Source organism: Symphalangus syndactylus, chromosome 3 (genome assembly GCF_028878055.3).
Source record: "Symphalangus syndactylus isolate Jambi chromosome 3, NHGRI_mSymSyn1-v2.1_pri, whole genome shotgun sequence".
NCBI classification, from domain to species: Eukaryota; Metazoa; Chordata; class Mammalia; order Primates; family Hylobatidae; genus Symphalangus; species Symphalangus syndactylus.
The window spans coordinates 86,343,577-86,365,164 of record NC_072425.2 but is presented as its reverse complement, the minus strand read 5'-3'; the positions used below and the strand labels follow the sequence as shown (position 1 = coordinate 86,365,164).

At 40.4% G+C, this 21,588-nt stretch overlaps 1 protein-coding gene across 6 annotated transcripts in view; it reads right to left on the bottom strand.

The window, feature by feature from the left end:
- The window catches only part of IGF2BP3 (insulin like growth factor 2 mRNA binding protein 3), a 163,255-nt gene that overhangs the window by 20,878 nt on the left and 120,789 nt on the right, over nt 1-21,588 (bottom strand). For 2 of the 6 annotated variants that reach the window (XM_063636311.1, XM_063636310.1), the window contains exons 6-11: nt 19,590-19,646; nt 14,126-14,407; nt 10,386-10,520; nt 8,731-8,853; nt 6,508-6,643; nt 4,878-5,003 (exon numbers count right to left, since the gene is read on the bottom strand). In XM_063636311.1, coding sequence (XP_063492381.1) covers nt 4,878-5,003; nt 6,508-6,643; nt 8,731-8,853; nt 10,386-10,520; nt 14,126-14,407; nt 19,590-19,646 — 859 coding nt within the window. The remainder of the gene's footprint in view (nt 1-4,877; nt 5,004-6,507; nt 6,644-8,730; nt 8,854-10,385; nt 10,521-14,125; nt 14,408-19,589; nt 19,647-21,588) is intronic. The other 4 variants (XM_055272425.2, XM_055272424.2, XM_055272428.2 and 1 more) reach the window with 2 other exon arrangements.

Sequence of the window (21,588 nt, the reverse complement as noted above, 5' to 3'; positions counted from 1 at the left end):
GCAACCACCCCCCACCCCCTGCAACTTGAAGTTATATATACTCAAACAACACTTGTTAAAGAATTGTTCCCCTGAACATTAAGCCAGAAGATTGCCTGACAGCTGTTTGAAGTGGAATTTACTCTAATTGTATCCAGGGACAATCTGATTTTCTGAATAATGGTGTTTTCTCTTTATTTAGATGAAAATAACCACAGGAATGAGAATCTGGAATATGGAATTTTCTCCTCCAGAATTTAGATTCTGCTTTTTGAGAGAACTTAAAAGCTTGCTTCCTCTCTCCCAGGCTCTGGGAGGCTCCTTTAACAGGCAATAGTGCCAAATCCAGTGAAGCAGACAAATAGCTGTCTCCAACATGTATTTTCCTTTTAGTAACAGACCCTGTGTTTAATGGGCACATTGCTGCCCCCACACAGGGATTGTCTCCCAGCTTCTCTTGCAGCTAGACACAGCCAGTGTTATGTTCTGGCCAACATGAGGCAAACAGAAGTATGAAAAGCTATCCTCAGGCAGTGTCCTTAAATAAGGATGCTGCCAATTTTGATCCTTTATCCTTTTTTCAGTTTGAAATGAGGTCTCACCATGTTGCCCAGGCTGGACTGAGATTCCTGGGCTCAAGCAATCCTCCCACCTCAGCCTCCTCAGTACCTGAGACTACAGGTGTCTGTCACCACACCCAGCAATCCTTTATCCTTCTTGTTGGCTGGAAACAGACCCAACAGTTGGAGCTTGAGCAGTTATCCTGGGCCAGAGAATGGCACACAAGGCAGATAGAAGCACCAGTCCTGAAGGATATGGTGGAACCACTTCCAGCCTTGGATTGTCTACCCTTGAACTCTTCTCATGAAAAAGGAAAACTAATTTAAGGCATTTTTTTCTTCTTGTAACAATACATACCCAAACCTAATCCTGATACATGTAGTATGCCAAAATAGAGTTAGAAGGGTAAAAACAGACATATGGCAACATCCCACAGAGGTTTTTGGCATGATATCTCCTACGAGTTGGGATGGCAGGTGGTCCAGAGAGAAAGAGGTGAGTTTTTTTCACTCTTCAAAGCATAGAACAAGGTAGAAAAAGGGATATACACAACTAGTATGTATTTGTGCTTATCCTGAACTTTTTCTCCCTTGCAATTGGTACTGATAGAAAATGTTCTTTTCAACATTGAAGCGCCCCTCCAAAGACTAGTAAACATTCTTTGTAGAACAGAAGTTCTTAGCTGGGCATGATGGTGTGTGCCTGTAGTCCCAGCCACTTGGGAGTCGGAGGTGGGAGGATCACTTGCACCCAGGAGTTCAAGTCCAGCCTGGGCAACATAGTGAGTCCCCATCTCTTGAAAAGAACAGTTCCTGACAATAAACGGGTAGCAAAAAACTCCTGATGACCTTTATGAAACTACACATTTCTGAGCTTCCACCTGCTCCCACTGAGATTTTTATTTATTTAAGTGGAACATAAGTTCTTAACTAATTAAACAGTTGTTGTTAGCCTTGGCTACACGTTGGAGTCATCTAGGGAGCTTTCAAAATTGATACCTTTGCCTTACCCCTACCCTCGGGGATTTTAATTCAAATTGTCTGGGGTAATTATAATTTAATTATGGGAAAAACATTTTTTTTCCCCTTAAGGCAGGGAATAATTAATGCTGAACTTTAAAGATTGTCAATGAATGTAAAATAAGAAATAAAAGCGTAATATATGATTTAGGGAAATATATGATTTGGGTAAATGATTTAGGAAAATATTCAGTTATAAAGTTGAGAACTCCATTGTATCACTGCCTGGAATACACGTAGAATAAAATATCCACTGGGATTCTGCAAAGAACACAGATTGTTAAGACTGTCCATGTTGTATTCCTTTTAAGAATGTGAATTTCCATTGCCTGTCCTTGAAACCACCAGACTGTTACATGTTTGCAGCTCTTGCCCTGTGGCAGTGTTTTTACTGTTGGCAGCTTCTGCAACTTCTGTTCTCATCTGCTCCTTCTAATTGCACCTATTTGATTTAGCTTAAATGACAGGAGAAGCAAGATGACCTATTCCAGTGGCATCTTCCTTACATTTACTCTTGGCTCAACTTTTATTTAAGTAAACATCACTGACCTCCTCCTGCTATTCTTAAAACAAAACTGCCACTCATTTAAGTCATTCAGACATTTAAGACTGTAGAAGTGCTGGAGAAATATAAGTTCTTAATATAATCTCACTTCTCTCAAAGCATTCTTAATTTTTCTAACATAGGAACCTGATACACAGAACTATACCTTAAGTCAGAAAAATGACTAAATCCAAAGAATATGCAGTCTTATCTATATATTTTAAAAATAGTTACCTACAAGTTCACTTTAGGAATTTTGGCTACTGAAGCATCCATGTAAGTGTAAAAGACTGATGTCCAAGAATGTTCTATTCTGTGACCACTTGTAATGTGAAAAGCTTTGTTGATTGGAACATGTCACCAGTATGGAGAGAAAAAAAGAGTTAAAGGGACACCTCAGTTTACAAACTGGGAATGAAACAGAGAGGTTAAGCAACCCACCCAGAGAGAACGCTAATTTAGGGGAACCAGCAGAAATGTGGGTTAGATGCGAGCTTTCCTAGCACGGAGTTACTTCACATGATCAGCTCATTGTACCTTTTAGTAAGTTTCATCCTATACAGAAGTGTTGGGGACACACCTGCCCTAAACCAATCCTATGACACACACATAAACTAGTGGACATGTTCAAAGTTAAGTCCCTAGATGTACTCTCAGATTCCTATTTTAGGCTCATTCTCCCCTATTCCTCCTTAAACCTTTCATATTATTTAATTCTATAGAAACTAGAAATGTGTGACCTTAAAGTCTTTAGACAAAATTCTTATAGTTCAGTTTTTTTTTTTATTATACAGGTGAGAAAACAAATCCAGAGCCAAGGAGTCTGACCTTCAGTGACACGAAATTGTGTCAGAGGCAGTGGGCCAGACCTGCGCTCTGACTCCAGGGTTCTTTCCACCAGTCCCCTTTAGCATCAAGGTACAAACATGCCAGCCACTTCAGGGGGCACGTAATGAATCTATGCACATTTCACCTGTAGCTGAAATTGTGATGGCTATCTTTCTATCTGTTACATGATTTCCAGGCCAAAACATACTAGAAATGGCAGGTGAATTGCTGGGGAGACAAGATGCTGCTGACAGTAAAGGCAGAAACACATACGGCAAGAGGGCAACTGCTTAGAACCCCTATCAGTTTGGTGGGTTCAAGGACGGGAAAAGGAAATTTTCATTTTTAAAGGGATAAAAGGGGGACAACCTGAGCCATCTGTATTTTCTGTACAATTTCAATGTCATTTTACTCTACATATTTATTCTAGGTAGTAATACAATGGAATCCCCGACCTATTCCCACCTGGACATTTCCCTAAATTGGTGTAAGAGGTATCACTCAAAATATTAATATTAAGTAAGAGAGCCAAACAAAAAGGGAGAGATGTCAAAACAAATTCATGAAGATCCTAAAATGTCACATGAAGACCTCCAATTATCGATAATGCAACTGAATTATTAACTACTTTCAAAATAATTTATTCCATCAGGTGTCTGCTGTGCTGCGATTATTTTCATACCATCACTAGTCTCCTATTTCTGACCTCAAGGAAACTGCTATTCTTAAAAAGCAAGTATAAAATTTTTTTTTTTTCCCAGACGGAGTTTCACTCTGTCGCCCAGGCTAGAGTGCAATGGCACAATCTCGGCTCACTACAACCTCTGCCTCCCAGGTTCAAGCGATTCTCCTGCCTCAGCCTCCCAAGTAGCTGGGATTACAAGCACCTGCCACCACTCTGGCTAATTTTTTGTATTTTTAGTAGAGATGGGGTTTCACCATGTTGGCCAGGCTGGTCTTGAACTCCTGACCTCGGGTGATCCTCCCGCCTCGGCCTCCCAAAGTGCTGGGATTACAGGTGTGAGCCATGGCACTTGGCCTAAGCTTTATTTCTTATATAACCTACCTCTTTACAAAATAAACATCTGCTTAATGTATGCACACGCACACACAATATAATTGTGCACAAAACTATCTTATCTCTTTGGCTTAAAAATGTACACTCAACATGGAAAACACACATAGTCACTCTTGACCTTTCAAAGCCATTGACTTCAGGTGACAAAGATGAAAGAAGCCTTTAAAAAATCTTTTCCTTTAGTATTTAATAATTACTGGCCAGGTAATCGCTCACGCCTGTAACCCCAGCACTTTGAGAGGCCGAGGCAGGCAGACCACTGGAGGCCAGGAGTTCGAGATCAGCCTGAACAACATGGCGAAACCCTGTCTCTACTAAAAATACAAAAAAAGTAGCCGGGTGTGGTGTGGCACACACCTGTAATCCCAGTTACTCAGGAGACTGAGGCATGAGAATCATTTGAACCTGGGAGGTGAAGGTTGCAATGAGTCAAGATTGTACCACTGCATTCCAGCCTGGGCGAAAGAGTGGGACTGTGTTTCCAAAAAATTTTAAATAACCACCATGGCACATGTATACCTATGTAACAAACCTGCACATTCTGCACATGTATCCCAGAACTTAGAATAAAAAAAAAGAAAAAAGAAAAAAAATTTTTTTAAATAAGAAAAACAATTACTAAGTTTCTTCCCCTGCCACCTCAAACTCCCAAACTTTTCTTGTGATATTTGAAAACACATGTTGACAATACTGCTATCCAAAAACTGAAAAATAATCCCATGTCTACTCCACAAAGGGCCAAATAAGAAGGCTCCATCAGCAAGAACTGGAGAGCATATGATGGCATCTAAACAGATGATCACGCGGGGACCAGGTTTACATTAAGATTTTGCCCAATCACAAAGAAAGCCAAGGCCAGTTATCTTACCTCAAACTGCGGGTAGGGAGGAGTCATGGCTGAAGGGGGCCCTGAGGTGGGAGGTGGCATCCCTGAAGTGGGTGGGAACAGACCCAAGGCGTTCAGATTTAATCCAGGAATTAAATGTGCTTGAAGCTGCAACAGTAAAAAGGCCCCTTAATTAGACAATTAAAAGAATCAAGGGAAAATGAGCATTTTTAAGTGACAATATTCAAACTGACCTCTTGTCTAATAAAGAAATGATCGTATAACTCAAAGCAGATGTTCCATGGGACTTTACTTGAGTACACTGTTCACATCTGTTTATATCCCTTGGTATTTTAAAATCTGTGTGCTTGTTTGCCCCCCTCCTTGGTCCACAGCTGCATTAAGATATCTCAAGGGAAGCTTTCCTTTCCTTTATGACTAGCCCACAGGACTCAGACAAAACTGTATTCTGCATGCTGCGGGCAAACTAAATATAGACTAAAAGGCATGTATCAGAGGTGAAGAGGTAATCAAGTAAGATTGGTTCATTGAAAAGCAAACCAGCTATTAAGAGATCTTTAGTCGTTGGGTAAAACTTAGCAACCATGGGTCTAGAGGCCTCAAAGTTGAGCCCTCTGGAAATCAGGACCCATCCCCATGTAACTACTGCAAGTAAACCTATCATTGGAATGGATATAGGAGCCAGAAAGGGGATTTTAATTTGTTTAATTTTGTAAGGGTTGAGGATGTAACGTAGATGGTGGAAGGGAGATTTGAGTGTACTTGAAAATCTTTTTAAAAGGCCTAAGGGGGTTAGATTTAATCCCAATTGATTCCAGAACATTTGAAGCAGGTTGGCAAGAAGTCATGTGGGGTGTGAAATGGCTAGCATTCTAGGCTCTTCTCACAAACGCAGTATTTGCACATTTCCCTCATCTCAGGTTTTGTGTTTCAGATGACTGGCCCAATTGAAAAAAAATTATTTTTTAAAGTCATTTACTTTAAAATTTAAGACAGGCTTTTGAAGTGTTCCATTTTCAGCACCATTTCACTGATTAAGGAATGTCAGCAATTTGCTTTAATAGCCTCAGATGCACTACACAGACTGTTTTATCAATTGAAATTCTTGTATCTCCAAGGTTTATATGGGTAACCAAGTTTTAAACCTGTAATCTTAACATTAACTTTTATATGCATTATATCTATTGTAATCCTAATAAGAATGCAAGGTAGGCAGTAGTCCCATTTTACAGATGAGTAAACTGAGGCTCAGAGAGACTGAGTAAATCATCTAAGAGAATAGAGCTGCAGCTCATAAATGGCTCAGCTGTGATTCAAATCCAGTTCATGTAACATTTCTTCTATATTAAACTCTCTCAAATTAACATTGCAAGAGAGGTACTATATTAATCTTTGTAGGTAGACACTAGCCTTACTTCAGAGAGAAGGAAGCTAAGGCTCAAATACTAAATAATTTGCTAAAGTCACAGAGACAGCAAAGCTTAATGTCAAAGTCAGTATCTTCCCTACTATCCCAGGGTACTTGTTGAGGTGCTAAAAATCAACTAGAACTACTGCTAGTGATAATGCCACAAAAGAATTCAATATTAATGCAGTTAGAAACACTGTTTTAACTATTTGTTAAAGACATGCCCTTCATAACAAAACTAACATTCATAGAAGCAATATCATTTTCATAAGACTCCCTGATTTTCTTCATGATCTCCTCCTCAGCTTTGGCACATGTCTCAACACTGCCTTTAACTGTAATGGTGCGTTCTGGATTATACAGCGTCAATTCCTGCAATCTGCAGAATGAAAAAGAAGGGAAAGAAAAAGAATGAAAATTGGACGAAGACAGCTAATAATTCAGCCACAGATGGCAATTAAAAACAAACTGTGGAGCCTGGTAATATGTAAAAGTGGGTGGTAAAACATGATGGGAAATGAGTAAGCCCCAAAAGACGTAAATCCAAAACTGTAAAGCTACAAGAGAGAAGAAAATACTTGCCCTCCTATTTTCTCAACTAAAGATTACTGGGTACATATAGTTCAATCAAGTCCATATTTTAAATAAAGCTTACTTCTCAACTGCTTAGAGTTGAACTATTTTCACAATCGAACAGAGAATTGAAAAATGACTGGAAAGATGTATAGTTTTTGAGGAAACCAAATACCCTAAGTACATAACCTTTCATAAGTATGTTCCTAGTCTGTATTAACCAATTCTAGGCATAATTGGCATTCTCGTGCAATTGCATTTTCTGGGTCATCAAGCAAGGAGAAAGCATGGAAATATTCCAAAAACACAAGCCAGAATTCATGTGTCTAAACTTAGTTTTTACCAGTTTTTTTAGAATTTAGATTGAAGTAGGCTGGAAGAATATCAATCCATCTTGACTAAAATTTAAAATGGTTCACTGATGGCCATTTAGATAACAAAAACGTTAGATAGTGGCAGCAATATTCAGAAACTCCCTGCGGGACCTAGGTCCTGCTGAACCTTCAAAAGCCACTGAAAATCATACCTGAAAACACCTAAGCCTATGCTGGTCAACAGCCTTGAGAGGAAAAGCAATGGGAGACATGTGCCATGGAAAACAGAACTAAGTACATAAATTGAGAGGATACGGATTATTGGTACAAATCTCCTTCATCTTCCTGAAGTTCTCATTTTCACTACTAGTAAAATGTCACAAGCTAACCTTGAGCCAGATGAATGGGAAGTTATTCCTTAACATTTTCCTCAAACTTGCTAAAAATGTAAACATTTATATAATGAAGACTATTTCTCTTAGACTACTTTAAAAAGAAGTCTATAATTCTAATTCAGTCTCAACCTGGCCCTGCCAAGCATTTTGTATTACAGTTTTAAAAATAGCTGCTTCTAAAATAACTTTTAAGATTTTTTTCTTTTAAAACTCTCCCCTTTCTGGGGGTAAATTTAAGACAAAGTAGTATTACTTATTGTATTTACCAGTTTGTGGGTTTTTTTTCCCCCTTTCTTTACAACCAAACAGAAGTTTCCTGCTTCCTTACTACCTCCTTTGAAAATTCCTTGTACACAGACACTGTGCAGTCTTTCCCCTACCACTCTTCCTCAGTTCATCAATCTTTTCCCACATTTTTGAGTACTCTGATTGTAACTAAGAATGGCCACCCTCAGAAAAACCTTTCCATGTAATTTCAGAGCATCCACAATTCTAAGTGTGGTAGCCTGCCTCCAAGGTGATTCCCGTCACCCAGTTATCTGTAGTCCCACACACACATACCGAATAGGGCTGACTTGTGTAAACAACATTAGAAAAATGATAGAGTATAACTTCTGAGACTATGTCATAAAAGACATTGCAGTTTCCATCTTGTCAGCTGCCATGTCTTGAGAACACTCAAGCAGCTCTGCGGAGAAGCCCATGTAGGAGGAACCGAGGCCTTCTGCCAACAGCCAGCATCGACTTGTCAGCAGCATTGTGAGACCCCAAGCCAGAACCACCCAGCTAAGCTGCTCCTGCATTCCTAACCCACAAAAACTAGCTGAGCAATTAATGTTCACATTGTGTTAAGCTGTCAAATGTTGGGATAATGCATTACACGACAATGGATAATAAACTGGGTTACATAGTCCAACTTTGGGAATAAATGTCATAAAACATAGTTAAGATTGCATTTAGAAAACATGAACATAAAGCATTTGGTTCCTCCTGCCAGAAGCAGATAATGCTTTCAATACGGGTCAGAAACCTAACAGGCAGCAAGCTGTATTTGAGAAACCAGGTGTAAGTATGGCAGCACAGGCTAGCTGAAGCAGCTGTAAAGTGGGAAGCTAAGCCCAATACACAACATGCAGCTTACAGTGTTGGAAAGTTTTCTTATTCAAAAGCAAAGGGGCACTCACGGAGATATCGTGATTTTAGTGTCTGTGTCTTGCTCAATTTTTTTAAGATTTCTTCCTTCTTTACCAATAAGACGGCCAACAAAGTTATTATGAGCTAAAATCTTCAAGGGGATCTCTTCTGTGCTGTAAATAGAAAAGTGGTCATAAAATTAGGATAAGTAAACCTATTCTTGGGTAAAAAGACAATATTCACTCATTAAACATTTACTTCCTACCTACCATCTGGGAAGCACTGTGTTAGGTACAGCTTAAAACTTGCTGACAATTGGCCAGCATTCTAGCAATGCATGAATAGAAGGGGAAAAAAAAATACAGAAGTTAACTTCTAAAATAGTTCTTATTTTATTCACTTCAGGAAGTATCTTCAGTGATGGAGTCTCTTACTCAAAACCATATTTCTAAACCCCTACTACCAAAACACAATGTACAAATAAAAAACAGTACCATCCAGTACAAATATATACCTGGAGATATGTGCATAATTTATAGAAGGAAACAGAAGAAACAATAGTGGTTACACTTTGGGGGAAGGGCATAAGAACAGGAAGGGGAGCTTTCACTTTTCATTTTGTAGCTTTCTGAATTTCCCAGTCATATATATATATAAAACTGTTTAAAATGTCATTGCGGTTAACAGATGGTGGGCTTTTCCTTTTTCTTTTTTGAGACAGTCTCCCTCTGGCACCAGGCTGGAGTGCAGTGGCGGGATCTCGGCTCACTGCAACCTCCGCCTCCCGGGTTCAAGCCATTCTCCTGCCTCAGCCTCCCAAGTGGCTGGGACTACAGGCACGTGCCACCACGCCCAGCTAATTCTTGTATTTTTAGTAGAGATGGGGTTACACCATGTTGGCCAGGATGGTCTTGATCTCTTGACCTCATGATCCACCTGCCTCGGCCTCCCAAAGTGCTGGGATTACAGGCATGAGCCGCCGCACCGGGCCTATTTTTCTCTATACTAAAATAATTCTTTTTAAAAAATTTTTACTTTAATAATTACATTCTTATAATATGGTACCCACATATAATATTACTAAAACATATTTAAAGTTCTCTACAAATTAAGGTTGGTAATGAGGTCCCCACACTAACTCCAGTGCCTTACTCTGGATTCTACTTCCAGTGCAGCGCTGTTCTGTACACTAAACGTGGTACAGAACCCAACTTTCACTCAAAGTTCCTGTGGAAGAAATAGTTAGAGTTCCCATCTGCGTTACCCAGATAAATCTCTAGTTTGCCTTAGAAGAGACTTAGGCACTTCCCCACCTCCACACTCCCTGTTGCTCCAAGATGGGGCCAGGCAGAAGACAAGAACAGAGCTCCAGTGAGCTCTGAGTAAAGGATGAGTCAAGATTTGGGGCTCCTGTCTTGGGTTAATCCAGGATACCTCCTGGTCCTAGGTTCCCCAAGTTGCCTTCTTCTATAGCTGCACTTCTCTTCCCCGTTATCACCACTCGTCTATGTTCAAATGTGAATGAAAATATTTAAATATTAAAAGACATACACTTCACGACCAAATCAACAGTGCCAACCACTGTAGCTCATCAGGATATCATTTCCCTTTGTTTGTTGGCAATTCCCAAGAATTGTGTCAGAGTTATCAAAAATACAAGAGCACAAATATCAACCTCTTTCACAGGACAATCTTCTTTACTCACAATTTTATATCTTGAGCTTCCTTATGCATAATCTCCAGAATAGACTTACAAGCCGCAGAGGTGCCTTCAGGAGTAGAGAGGATAGTAATCGACTTCTCAGCAGCCCCTGCATTTTCTTTACGGTGGACATCGATTCTGATAGTGGGCACAAGCAGCGAGGAAAACGAGAGCAGTAAGCGTGTATTCACAGTGGAGTCTGTAATTACCAACTGCAAAGTCATAGGGCTTCAGGGCAAAGCAGATGACTCACTTCCCTCAAGAGCATAAACTTTCAATAAGCTGTCAACATTAATGCCTTAAGAGGCAAATTTTAATTCTAGGAACACTCCCTTTCTCATTCCTCAATCCAACCAAGCAGGGACATCTTTTCATTCTACCCAAGCTGTTTGTGCTTACAGCTTCCTTTCAGATGCCACAGAACAAATGTCTCATGACAAAGAGCCTGGATTCAATCTGCTCTAAAACAAATAGGAACTGGAGGGCATGCCAAGAGACGAGTTGGAATCCCATAAGCCAAGTTGAACTGCTTATTCTGCACAGTACATCATTCTTCATTCATTGGATGAGCAGATTTCACCAATCTGCTTCCCCTTTGCAAGGTTCTTCCCGCATTTTGCCTCCTTGATAGAGGAAAGTCTGCAACGAACAGTGATAGGAATGGAACCTGGACAGATGGCAATTCTACTTCAAGAAAAGCAAGTGGCCAATAAACTCAAAATGATGTTTAATTTCACTAGTAATTATATGTCTGCCAGTTAAAAGAATGTCATTTTCTTCTAGACTTGCAAAAATTGAGATAGGAAAAATTAAATATGGGCAAGATGATCGGTAACAAGGCACACTCAACACTTTTAGTAGGAGTATAGAGCAAAACTGGTCAGCAAAATGCTGAGCACCTTGTGACTCAAGAACGGTACTTCTTGTAACATCTACTCCTGGTAACATCTACAGCTATAGTCTCATACATGGGCCAAGAGTGATGTTTCTTACCCTTGGCACTACTGACTTTTTGGGCCAGATTCTTTGTTGTGGGTGGGGTGTCTTGTGCATTGTAGGAAATTTACTAACATCCCTGGCCTCTACCTACTAGATGCCAGTAGCATGCCTCTCTCTCAACTCTAACAGCCAAAAATGTCTCCAGACATTGCCAAATGTCTACGGGGGTTGGGGCAGAGAGATGATCATTTGTGGTTGAGAACCACTGGCATGGTAAAGTTCCGTTTCTAACAGATAGAAAATTAGAATTATCTAATTGCAGGAAGAGATGGTTAAATGCAGGAAGAGATGGTTAAATAACAGTATATTCCTATCATACAGATGTTTTTTGAAAATGTGGTAAAATTACAGGTACCAACATAGTAAAAAGTCCTTAAGTGAAATAATGCAATTCACATCATGACATGGTTTCTTTTTTAAAGTCACAAGTTAGTAGATACAGGCAACAAATCCTATAGAGCTACATCCCCAACTTACCAATAGCTACCCAGGTGAGATGAATGGTAACTGTTTAATTTACATATTTATACATTTTGAATTAAACATAAAATAAGCCTGCCATTATTTAAAAAGTACGAGAAAAAAATTAGCTACTCAAAAATATGTGTTTTTGGGAAAATTAAGTATTTGTTGAGTTCCTTTGGCCACTCAAACACTTAAAGAGCTAAATAACTCATGGCCATGAGAATGACCACTTGATCATGCCAATAAAATCAAGATTTGGCTTTCATTTCCCTAAATGTTTGGTTGAAATCTGAAGATTTACCTCAAGAGTAAAAGATAAAACTAAAAATAAGGGCATGAAACAAATTAAGGGCTACCTAAAAATAACTAATAAAAAAATAGTGTCTTAGATAACAGTCCCAATCTTAGGAGTCATCTTCCCAGCTGCTGTTTCAATCCCCAGTCACTTTCAGGGATGCTTGTCTTCCAGCAACACATTAGCATCCCTCTTTGCAGTTTATTTTCACCCTTTCACTGTGCTAAGGATTACTAAGCTCCGATCCCTTGAGAGAAGGGAATGTGGCTTTGGAGATTAGAGTGGCCCTCTGAGACCATTCCAGAAAGAGAGGTTCTGATAATGACTAATTTCAATGTCAAGAGTTAATTAAATCCACTGGCAGAGCTCTGCAAATGAATCATCAGATATAACAAAAATTGCTTCCCTTCCCCTATCCCCATCTTCCTGCCTTAAGTAAAACAAACAGTTCAATTTAAGTCACGGCTCTTTCATCTGACAGGGAAATGAGTAGCTCGAAAAGGAACAATTCTAATCTGCTACATGACAAGGAAGGGAAGCCATATAATGAATTTCTGCAGGTAACGGTGGATCAAGGGCAGCAAGAAGCCCTTAAATTTTAAGATTAAAGCCAGGCCGACTGACTAGGTTATGGTCCAGTTGTCTTTCCCACTCCTACGTGATGAGGTCAGGGCGATTAATCTTGCATTCAGGTAACCAGCACCCAACATCTCCTGCTTCAAGGCAGGGGAAGGCAGGATCAGATGCCACTGCAGGGAGCAGGTGGGTATGGACCACCACTCAGTGCAGTTCTTTTTGGTTCTGTATGAGAAATGGGTCAGCTAGTCCAATGCAGGCATGGTGCCTATGATGAATATGCATGTCCTCTTAGGCCTGCTGGAACAAACACATAAAGTATACACAGCAGTGTAGTTCTAACTTTTAGAGAAAGATTAAGCTTATTTCCTTGGATCACATTAAAAAAAAGAATTCTCCTTTCTAAATTTAAAAGGCAAAATAATCTTGTCATTTCTGTAGCTGGCCCAAGGCTTGCACAATGGTATTTTTGGATACAACTTCTTCTTCCCAGCACACTCACAGGTTCTTCAGGGAATACGGTAGTAACAGGCTCAGAGATGTGCCTTGTAGCACATTACGGAGCTAGGTATGAGGGGAAGAGTTTGTCACCACGCTTCTTTGGGTCAAAAAATATCCACATACTGTATAACAATATGGTTTCTAAAGCAAAACAACATATAATGCATGAGAATTGAGACTTATCTTAGACACACATGAAAGGCTTCAAACATAATTCACATATAGTCATTTTAGTCATTTGACAAATAAAAGATCCTTCTATGTAGCAGGGCCCTGGCCTTGGCCCTGGGGCTACAGTAGTAAATAAAAACCAATAGTTCCTGCTTTCTGCTCCTGATAATTAGCTCCAACATTTGAATGGGAATATTCCAATCCCTTAAACCCCACCAATTAAAACCATCAAAAAATATCCAGAAGAAAAAGCCATTCTAATTACTTGGCTTAATCACAGGAAACATTTGGAAAAATAAGATGAGCAATTCTTTATTCCAGTAAGGCAAGACTGAAAAACCATCTCTGTATGGAAGCCACAAATAAAATGGACTGGACCCAGAAAATTACTTCCAAAAGCAATGAGGGCAGGTGGGGGGTAAGGGGTGGGACAGAGAACAACCTAGAAGCTGCCTTTCTGTCTTCCAGAGCCTCCCCAACCAGAAGAAGATTAGGTATCATTTGTTTTCCATTCATGTGTGAAAATCTGACGTTCCCTTTGAGACTGAGGATTAGCTCCAGATTTATATGAAATGAACACCAAGATATTGCAAGATTTTTATACACATTCCCAAGTACTGTACAAGGAGGCCTCATGGCTGTGTTCAGAAGGGCACCAAGTACCAGAACGACACACTGTTACTAAGATTCCAAGGGGAATTCTCATGAACACCCACCACACACTCAGCATACTCACTTAGACTGGGTCTGTTTGGTGATGTTCCGAATGGTAGCACCTTCTTTTCCTATGATGGCTCCAACAAATTGGGTGGGAACCAGCAGGCGCAGAGGCAAATCACATGGTTTCTGCTTGGACAGGGATCCTGGAGACCCCTGCCTTGAGGAGCCCCTCTGCCCAAGCCCCCGGCGACCTCGGGGCTGCTGCAAGGGGTTTTGCTGGGCAGCCATTTCATCAGGGATATAGGCTACTTTCAAGGTGAAATTCTCTAACTGAAATCCATTCAGTTTGTCTAGTGCTCTGAAAGTCGAAAAGGGGCAGGGGTGGGAAAAGGAATCAGTCTATATGACACATCTTTTAGCAAAGCAACACCCATCTCTTCTACTCAGCATTACTAGCTCTAAACTTCTGAGGGAAGCCCCAGCACAAGCAGTAAACCCGCAACACACATAATCCTCCCCTCCCCCACCCCGCACCACCACCACCCACACACATTTTCCTTTGAGACAGGCACAGTGGGGAAAAAGGCCACAAGTTTCCAAAGGGAACTTATGTGCCATCTCCTAATGAAAAATAGAAAAACAAAAAACATTTTGTCAAACTGTTGTTTAAGTTTAACCCATAAGGTTATTAACGGTTTAGGAATAGCTAAGCAGCAAGAGAGAAGCAAGTGGGCTTCTTGCCTTGGCAAATGTTTCCAAATCACAGTGGAAGGACATCAGAAATATATACCTCCTTCACTTCACACTCTAAAATATGAAGTATTTAAAACCATTTTAAGAACCAGTGGACAAATCTCTCTAAACCATTCACAAGAGACTATCCTGAGTATTAAATTCTACCAATAACACTCAGTACCTATTATGAGCCAGTCCCTGACTTTGTGGTTTATGATCTGATTTGGGGCAAAGACGCAGGGGTGGCGATAAACCAAAAAAAGAGTGTGCCCATTCTACCACACTATTTGGGGGAGAGTTTTTCCTTTTTTCTTTTTTTTTTTGGAGACAGAGTCTTGCTCTGCAAAGGAGCTGTGTCACCCAGGCTGGAGTGCAGTGGAGCCATCTTGGCTCACTGCAACCTCTGCCTCCGGGGTTCAAGCGATTCTTGTGCCTCAGCCTCCTGAGTAGCTGGGATTATAGGCGTGCACCATCACACTTGGCTAATTTTTGTATTTTCAGTAGAGATGGGGTTTCACCATGTTGGCCAGGCTGGTTTTGAATTCCTGACCTCAAGTGATCTGCTGCATTGGCCTCCCAAAGTGCTAGGATTACAGGCATGAACTACTGTACCCAGCTTCTTTTTCATTCTTGATCTTTAACACGCAAGGAAAAGTACCCAAATCTTGAGCATAAATCTCAGTGAATTTTCACAAGGTGAACACAAACATCCAGATCCAGAACTAGAACACATCAGGGCCCCAGAAGCCCCACCAGTACCTGCTTCTGGTAGTCACTGCCCCCCTCCCCCTTGCAGACTTCTAATACCATAGATTAATTCTGCCTATTTAAAAATTTTATGTAAGTATATATGAGTATACATGATATGTATTCTCTCATATCTGGAAACTTTTAATTTATTGTAATATTCATCCAAATTGTTGTTTTCTATTTTCTGGGGTTTTTTTTGTTTTGTTTTGTTTTGTATTCTTTTTTTGTGTGTGTGTTCTGTTTTCAGAAGGGAAAATAATAAACTAGTAGAGAGGAGATAGCCCAGATTTCATAAACATACATCTAACAATACATCCCTTTCTAACTCCACAGTGCACAACAAAATGAAAAACAAAAAGAAAGAAGTCCCCACACTTCCCAGTGTCACTCAGGTTCTTTGCTCAGATTCTGTTCCAATGGCCCTGAGTTCACCTGAGGTGGGAAAGAAAAACAGGCATAAAATGGTCTCTTTCTAGTTGCTTGGTGTGGTAGTTTCCGGCTTATACACTGCTTTATTTGCAAATCTACTCTCAATTCTTACTTAAAAAGAAAAAAGGGGGTGGAGTGGGAGACAGTTCTAGCACCAAAAAGGTCACTGAGGGCTAGGACCTTGAAGGCAGACCTGGGCAAGCAGACAGAGGGCTCGCTGACATTCTCCGGCCCAGAATGATTCTCACTTTCTCACTTCAGTCTTCTATCACCGTCCTACCTTCTCTGGCACATGAATGAACTCTTATTGTAAAAGATCAGCCATGCAGAAAATAGCAAGAGGTTGCTCTGGCACCATCACCAACCCTCCAAGGCCCTTCCCAGAACTGCTGCTCACTGCAGTACTTCTACAAATGGACCAGTCCTTTCTATATGTTTACAAACACATGTATTCACGTTCAGTTCCTTCGTTAAAAGCATAATTGGGGTTGTGATGTACACTGCTCTGTGGCTTATTTTTAAACACAATGTCTTGGGATATTTCCATGTGATTTCTATGTCAGAGGGCATTCTTTTCATAAGCTTCAGAGGATGATAGCTGACACATGCCACACTTATTTTGCCGATGCCTTGATGACAGCACCTTAAGTTAATGCTGTACTTTCCTCCTGTCCCCTTTTTCTCTTAAGGGAATGTGGATTAAGGGCACTAAAATATTTTGGTTATTTCTAAAGGAAGACAACAGCTGATATATTTTATTATTTATGGTGTATATTTGATATAAAAAGTTGGAGTTGCAGAAGAGTCAACCAACTACAGATTCTTTCAAAACAGCTTTAATTTTTTTTTGAAATGGACTTTTGTTCTTGTTGCCCAGGCTGGAGTGCAGTGGTGCAATCTTGGCTCACTGCAACCTCCACCTCCTGGGTTCAAGCAATTCTCCTGCCTCGGCCTCCTGAGTAGCTGGGATTACAGGCGCACGCCGCCACCACCCTCAGCTAATTTTTGTATTTTCAATAGAGATGAGTTTTGCTATGTTGGCCAGGCTGGTCTCAAACTCTTGACGTCAGGTGATCCACCCACCTCGGCCTCCCAAAGTGCTGGGATTACAGGTGTGAGCCACCACACCTAGCCTTAAATGTTTTTCAAGTTGGGAATAAACAGATCACTGAAGGTTCTTTCAAAAAATCAGGAAACTTGAACCTACTGAAGGCATCAATTACATCTAGGCATAAAAGGTAGTCTAGGCTTTTTCATTATAAATGGCATAGTGCCAGCTTCAGAAGAGAGTAAGTATATTTTGACTAGTAAATTAAGTCATTAATGTTACAAAAATGGTAGATCACTTTCTTCTTGAGTGAGATAGACATATACAGATATGATTCTCCCTGGGGTAAAAGGTACACACGTCAGTTACCAGATGCTTCTATATTCTAGAACCATCTAAATAGTCACATGTATCACAAGAAACAACTTTATAACTTGGCAAAAACTAACTTCTAACTTTTATTGTGCTGCTTTAAAAAGATTTTTCTTTGTGGGGAAAAGAAAAGATTCTCTCACTGAAGAGGTCAGGTAGCCTGGGGCTCTAGTCCCCAGTGTACCTTCTGGGCCCCAATGGCTCTAAACTCAGACTGTTCCAGGCAGAATGCAGACAGCCATTACTGTGTGCACCTGACTGCCTAATTGCCATCTAAGCCGAGTTCCTAACCCCTCAAACCACAGTGCTCCATCCACACTCAGACACAGCTGAAAAGGTACAGGAGGAACCTAACATGTAGAATGGTGGCTTTCTCATGATTGCAGCTCCTAAATTACTGAATTTTAGTCAACTACTAGAACCTTTCTAGGCACAAAGTTTATTATTCAGCTATGTCATATGGTGATCTGCTGAGTTCACGGGGAAAAAAATTTTAGTATTTTCACCAAACCCACCATAGATGCAAGACATGAGATGAACGACTATCATAATTATTTGACACATATGTGTTCAGTTAAACAGAACTTAAAGATGTTTATCCAACATGTATATTACTCAGGATCCTGGTTTTTTTTTTTTTTTTTTTTTTTAGACAGAGTCTCACTTTTTTGCCCAGGCTGGAGTGCAATGACGCAATCTCGGCTCACTGCTACAACCTCCACCTCCTTGGTTTAAGCAATTCTCCTTCCTCCTTCCAAGTAGCTGGGATTACAGGTATGTACCACCACACCCAGCTAATTTTGTATTTTTTTTTTTTTTTTAAACTAGAGACGGGGTTTCACCATGTTGGTCAGGCTGGTCTCAAACTCCTGACCTCAAGTGATCCACCCGCCTCAGCCTCCCAAAGTGCTTGGATTACAAGCGTGAGCCACAGTGCCAGACCAGGATCCTGTCATCATTACTTAACTCTTTGCTCTTGGTGCTATTTTAAGGGTCGCTGAGAAGATGCTGAGTAATTTTGCCAGTTGGTAGAATTTAAATGTATTGATAAGAAGTTTACTGGGGCCAGGTGCAGTGGCTCATGCCTGTAATCTCAACACTTTGGGAGACCAAGGTGGGTGGATCACTTGAGGTCAGGAGCTCAAGACTAGCTTGGACAATATGACAAAACTCTGTCTCTACTAAAAGTATAAAAATTAGCCAGGCATGGTGGCGTGAGCCTATTAATTCCAGCTACTTGGGAGGCTGAGGCATGAGAATTGCTTGAATCTGGGAGGCGGAGGTTGCAGTGAGCCAAGATTGCCCCATTGCACCCCAGCCTAGGTGATGGAATGAGACTTTGTCTCCAAAAAAAAAAAAAAAAATTGTTCATTGGGGTAGACCACAATTTAGAGCTGAATGGGCCTCAATAGAGACAATAAGCAGTTCAACTTGAGGAAGGGGGGAAAGAGAAAGAAAAAAGGAGAAGAAATGAGACCCAGACAAGTTAAACGTACCCAAGAGTCCACACATACAGAGCTGAATAGTGGAAAAAGAATACAGACTAGAGACCAGAATTCTAGTCCAGCTTGAACATTAAATAACCACGTTATCCTCCAAAGGTCATTTTCCTGTTTGGCATTAGCCATCTCCCTATAAAACTAAAAGATTAGATTCATGGTCCTTTTCAGCTCTAAAATTTCATGCCTGGCTGGGTGCAGGAGCTCACATCTCTAATTATAGCACTCTGGAAGGCCAAGGAGGGAGGATCACTTGAGCCCAGCAGTTTGAGATCAGCCTGGGCAACATAGTGAAACCCTGCCTCTACAAAAAAAAAAAAAAAAAAAAATTAGCTGGGTGTAGTGGCACATGCCTGTAGTCCCAGCTACTTGGGAGGCTGAGGTGGGAGGACTGCTTGAGCCCAGGAGGTTGAGGCTACATTAAGCCATGATTGTGCCACTGCACTTCCAAGTCTGCCTGGGCAACAGAATGAGAACCTGTCTCAAAAAATAATAATAAAATAAAATAAATAAAATTCCATGTCTAAAAATCTCTTCTTTTTTATTCCCAGATGTCACCCTGTATATAATACAGGGTCCTCACAAAATGAGGTTTAACCGATTACTGAAAAGTCATAAATTCAATTATCTCCTTGTATGAAGAATAAGAGGTTGACAACTCAGCAGTCATTATTGAAAGCCTGGGTAATATGATTTTAAGGATGTACCTTAATGAAATAAATATGGATGAAGCCCAAATGTAAGCCTTCATGACTAAATTGGTTCTAAAAACAAAACAAAACGGTATGAGCAAATACCCTAGATGATGCACAACAGAAGACGGGATAGGAAACTGTGGTGAGGATCCAACATTATGCAGAGATTAGAATCAGTATAAATACACTGAATGAAAAACCCACAAAACTCTGCAGAATGATCTTTGTAATTCTGGAAGTTATAATGCATGGGACAAAGTCTACAAAACTCTATGGCAAATTTAACAGTCGTTATCCCTGAATGGCAAAAAATCCCTTTGTCTCACTGCTTTATTTCTTTTTCCAAAATAAATCTTTTATTTATGTAATTGTTAAAGTTTAAATGGGAATTTTCTTACCTTTAGCCACTGGCCAAGTTGCTTCAAACACTTCTAAACATAACCATATTTACCTTATACAGATCTTCACAGTGATACAAAGGAACTGCAATGATAGTTTCTTTCTTTCTTTTTTCTTTCTTTTTATTTTTTTTTTGAGACGGAGTCTCACTCTGTCGCCCAGGCTGGAGTGCAGTGGCGCGATCTCAGCTCACTGCAAGCTCCGCCTCGTGGGTTCACGCCATTCTCCTGCCTCAGCCTCCCGAGTAGCTGGGACTACAGGCGCCCACCACCACGCCTGGCTAATTTTTTGTATTTTTAGTAGAGATGGGGTTTCACCATGTTAGCCAGGATGGTCTCAATCTCCTGACCTCGTGATCCACCCGCCTCGGCCTCCCAAAGTGCTGGGATTACAGGCGTGAGCCACTGCGCCCGGCCTTTTTTTTTTTTTTTTTTTTTTTTTTTTGAGATGGAGTTTTGCTCTTGTTGCCCAGGCTGGAGTGCAGTGGCACGATCTCGGCTCACTGCAACCTCCACCTCCCAGGTTCAAGCAATTCTCCTGCCTCAGAATGATAGTTTCAAAGTATGAATAAACATTCTTTTTCCCTAACAAAAATAAACATCAGAATAACCCCAAACAAAAGAAAGTATAAGAACTCAATGTCTACACATTTTCTAGGGGGTTATTTCTTTGTCACACATGACAAATCCTCTCATGAGTAATGTCTGTCCTTGACTGGCTTATCTCAACATCTCTGGAAGAGGGAAGGAAACAGGTGAGCCTCTCTTGCTCTGAGGAACAAGAAAAGGTGCATTCACTAAACACATACTTCCATTTTTAATGAAACTAATGAAATTTAAACTTGTCAAATTTTTATTTTAATAATTCAAGACTTAAGCCTAAAATGAACACATGTATTAATATTTTCTATAATATGTGTGCTATTAACCTTTGATTTATTTTAGCCACAAGGTGGCAGGAATTTCCACGTTAAATTCTGTCTTAAAGACATAGCCATACTTGAGGACTCCTCTTAAGTGACATTCATAGAGCTTTAAGTAACAGAGGCAGCTACAACCACGTTAAAACTAGCTCCCTGGCTCTTCAGCATCAGTGACCAGCCATCACTGGAAATGAAGTATACCAAACAATAACAGGGGGGCAGAAGCAGCAATCAAACATGTTGGAAAAATACATAATAGCTGCTAACTTTTGAGCTCTACCTTATAGGTATTATGAAACATGTTTTGGAGGCATTATCTTAGTTTTTCTCAGTAGCCTCATTAGCTAAAGACTACAGTTATTCCCATTTTAGAAATGGGGCTGAACTGTAATAGATTAACTTGACCAAAGTCAGCTAGAAAAGTGGTGGCACACAGTCTGTTCCATGCAACTGGGCTCTGGAATTGAACTCTTAACCTCCAAGCTCACTCATACTTTCACAAGTACATCAGGGTCACGTAGCCTTCCAAACAACAGATGTTACAAAGAGAAAATTGAGAATTATCAGCATAGCCCTTTTACCTAAAGATTGAGCTTTGGGTGGCCTACTAAGGAAGGCATGGAGAAATCACACCAGATTGGTTTAGGCAGCAGGCTGTCATGTTTGGAGCCCGTGGAGCAGGCCTACAGG